The 3,328-nt window shown below is 65.4% G+C and overlaps 1 protein-coding gene across 1 annotated transcript in view; it reads right to left on the bottom strand.

The window, feature by feature from the left end:
• SLC12A5 (solute carrier family 12 member 5) overlaps window positions 1-3,034 on the bottom strand; it is a 31,845-nt gene extending 28,811 nt beyond the window's left edge. Inside the window, exon 1 of the mRNA XM_014591590.1 lies at window positions 2,882-3,034. Within this exon, the coding sequence (XP_014447076.1) occupies window positions 2,882-2,933 (52 nt within the window). The 5' untranslated portion in view covers window positions 2,934-3,034. The remainder of the gene's footprint in view (window positions 1-2,881) is intronic.
• Window positions 3,035-3,328: the final 294 nt, after the last annotated feature.

Below are 3,328 nucleotides of genomic sequence, written 5' to 3'. Positions count from 1 at the left end.
CCCCCCCCGCCTGGATCTTGTCCTCTCTAGGGCTGGGTCACTGCCCCCTTGGCCTTCCCTCTTAGGGCCAGGACAACCCAACTGGAGAGCCCCTCCCCTCTGCTTCTCACGCCCTCTCCTAACTCCCTCCTCCTTCCCAAAGGCCAGCAGAGCGTAGGGCGCGAAAAGGGGGCATCTTGGTCGGAGATCCCGCAACTAGGCGGCCCGGCGCGGGTCTCCATGGCGACCGCGCGGGCTGAGAACGCAGAGCCGAGCCGGCCACGCGCCCGCAGTCGCTTATGTAACGCGGCGCGCTGCGCGGAGCCAGACTCCAGGCCGGATCCGGGCCAAGAGATGAGGGCAGGGGAGGGGGCGGCCGGGTAGGCTAGTCCTGGGTCCCGCTTTCCACTCGCTGCCTGGGCTGGAAACCAGGCTCCCGGTCTGGTCAACCCGGGCAGATTTCGTCCCCTCCCTGGAACGCTGGGCGCTCAGTGGTTGAGGTGGGCGGAGGGGGGCGGTGAGCTTCTGAGTTCTCAAAGGAACAGGACAGCAGAGGGGAAAGTCGCCCTGGTTCCCCAGAGCCAGGAGTCAGGGTGACGGGGGAGCGCCGAGTGGCGCGCGCGAGAGAAGCAGGACCAGACCGAGGCTGAGCCCTCCCCGCCCCCACCCCCGCCCCCTGGGAGCTCTCAGCCCGAATCGGCTTTCAATTAAGCTGCGGCCGCCCCCAGCCCCCGACAGGCGAGCGGCGGGCTCTGGAGCCTCCCTCGGGGCCTGGGGCCCGGCCTGGGGGAATCCCCGGGCCAGTTCCAGGAGGGAGAGGGGGCGTCAGACCCCAACGGGAAAAGAGACCTGGGGGCCAGGGGCAGTATCCTTGGATTTTTTAGTCCAGAGGAGCCCTCTTTATTCTAGCCATTCCCATCACCCCGAGGTCAGCATCCCCAAGAATCTAGAATCAGAGACGTGGGGGGCTATGGTCTGAAGTCCCTCTTCCCTCAAGCCCAGAAGGTCTTTAGCATCCCCACCCTCCTCTCCAGGCGCTGCTGGGAGGGCTTCTCTCTGATCCAAAGTGCCTGATTCGGGTTCAGGCCACTCTAGTGCCAGGTCCTGGGCCCTATATATAGAAAGATCTCCAGATGGGCTCGCCACCTTCGGAGTCTAGAAACTAATGGGGAGGGGGATCGAACTGAAGAGTTCCTAGTTGGACTTTTGCTTCACACACATAGATAGATGCCTCTGTTCTAGGCCCCTTGGACCCCAGAAAGCCCCAAGGCCCAGAGAAGTCTTGGTAGAGAAAGGGGGGACTGGAGAGATCTGAGTGATTCTGGAGAACGAAAGGTTATCTCTCAGGCTGAGCCCCCATCTCAGAGTGGAGGCATCTGAAGGGGATCCGGGATGAAAATGACTCTCCCTCCCCACCCCCTCGCTGCCTGAGCACCGCGTCGGGATGCCTGACGCTGCCGCAGACCCGACTTTGCCAACGTGCCCCCCCATCAACTGCCACCCCCCTGCACGCAGCCCTAACCCGCGGGAGAGGGGGATGGCTGCCCACGAGGTGACCCCAGGGTCAATGGGGAGATGGATGGGCTTGGTGGCTGGCCGTCTGGACCCTTATACCACTCAACTCCAGGGAGGAATGGGGAGGTCTCAGACAAAGGATTGGGGTCCCCAGTGTCCCTGGCCATCTAAAGCAGCCACTTGCCCCTGACTGGGATTCAAGATCCAGAGGACCTCAGGGTCAAAGCTACCAGTCCCCAGAAGACCCCACTCTTACAGCCCCTCGGCCATCTGCCTGAGAGGGCTGCGGGAGTCTCGGCCAGCCGGGAGGGTCAAGCAATGCCCAGGGGAGCATTTGAAGGCGCAGAGCGCAGACAGCAGGCGCGGGAGGCGCACTAGTGCGCAAGGGAGCCCGAGGGGGCGGCTGGCCTCAGGACCTCGGAGCAGGAAAACCGCGGAGGAGGGAGGGGAAGAACGCGAGCCACGAAAGGACTTGCTCCAAGCCCCTCGGCTCTTGGCTGGTCTCCGCACCCACCGCAGCGCGACCGCAGTGTCCGCGCCGCGGCACTGGGGATTCAGCGCTGGGACCCCTTTCCTCAGGCCTCACAAGAGAAGCTAGCAGAGCTAACTAGGAAGATTCCCCCCTGCCCCGCCCTGAAAACCTCACTGCCGCCCCAGGGTACCGAGAGCAGGCGAGAGGGGGAAGAAAGGAGGGCGATCTTGTTGCCTGTCCTGAATAAGAACCCACGGGAAAGCGAGAGGGAGAGGGGGATTCCGCAAAGTAGAGCTGGATATCTCCAAAGGAGGCAGTCTTCGGTGTGAGGTCGGACCTCAGGAAGCCTGGGGGAGGGGGCCCGGATTGCACCAAGTATCCCCTTAAGGAGACACTGCAGCCTAGACGGGGGCTGTCATACGGCCCCAGCCCCCCAGAGCCGCCTTTCCCCCACCTTCCAGCTGGAAGTCTCAGAGCGAGGGACTGCAGCAGACTGCGTCCCCCTTTCCCCGGCGCCGCCAATCTCCGCTCTGCGCCAGGACGCCAGGGTCCCCTCTCTGGGAAAAGAGCCCTGCTTCCACCCGTCGAGCTCCACGTCAGCCCATTCTAGCTCCTCCGTCCTCTTTCCACCGACTCCTGGGTTTAGCTGATCCAAGCCTGCCCTCGGGCTGTGGGCAACCGCAGCCCCTCGGCCCCCAGCTCTGCCCCCCCGCCCCGGGCACGGCCCATTCCAGCACCTCGGACAGCGCCTGGCGCATTCCAATGGAGCAAGGCTCCAGGCCGCCGCGGCAGCCCACGGCCCCGGTCAGTCCCAGCCTCTTCTCTGAAGGAGGCGGCCCCCGCTCCGCCTCTAACCCTGGAGCTGCCTTCTCTGCTCGCTGCCCCCTCCCCCGCCACCCCCGGACCACTGCTTACCCGGGTTGGCTCCCCCATCGCCGTCCTCGCAGTCAGTCAGGTTGTTTAGCATGGTGGCGGTGCGGCACCGGGCCGAGGATGGCTGCGCCGCCTCGCCCGCGCCCCTCTGCCCGCCTTCGCCGCTCGCTCGCTCGATCTAGCTCTCTCTCGCTCTCCGCTCCCTCTCGCTCGCTCTCCGCTCCACGGAAGAAGAAGCTGCAGTGCCCGCCCGCCCGGCGCACACACACTCGCACACGGACACACGCTCACACCCGCGCGCGCCCCCTCTCAGCAGCGGCGCTGCTCACCTCATCCCGTATGCAGGAGGCGTGAGCCACTGGCGGGGGTTTGGGGGGGAGAGCCGGAGGGAGGGAGAAGAGGGGACAAGGGGCGGGCAGAGTGCGCCTGGTGGCCCCCTCGCAGGGAAACTGGGGGCTTGCGCGGCTAGGATGAAGGGGGTGCTGTGGG

This window comes from Tupaia chinensis, unplaced genomic scaffold (genome assembly GCF_000334495.1).
Source record: "Tupaia chinensis unplaced genomic scaffold, TupChi_1.0 Scaffold000602_1, whole genome shotgun sequence".
Classification (NCBI taxonomy): domain Eukaryota; kingdom Metazoa; phylum Chordata; class Mammalia; order Scandentia; family Tupaiidae; genus Tupaia; species Tupaia belangeri.
Note: the sequence above shows the minus strand (reverse complement) of the source record. Positions and strands in the feature narration are given on the sequence as shown.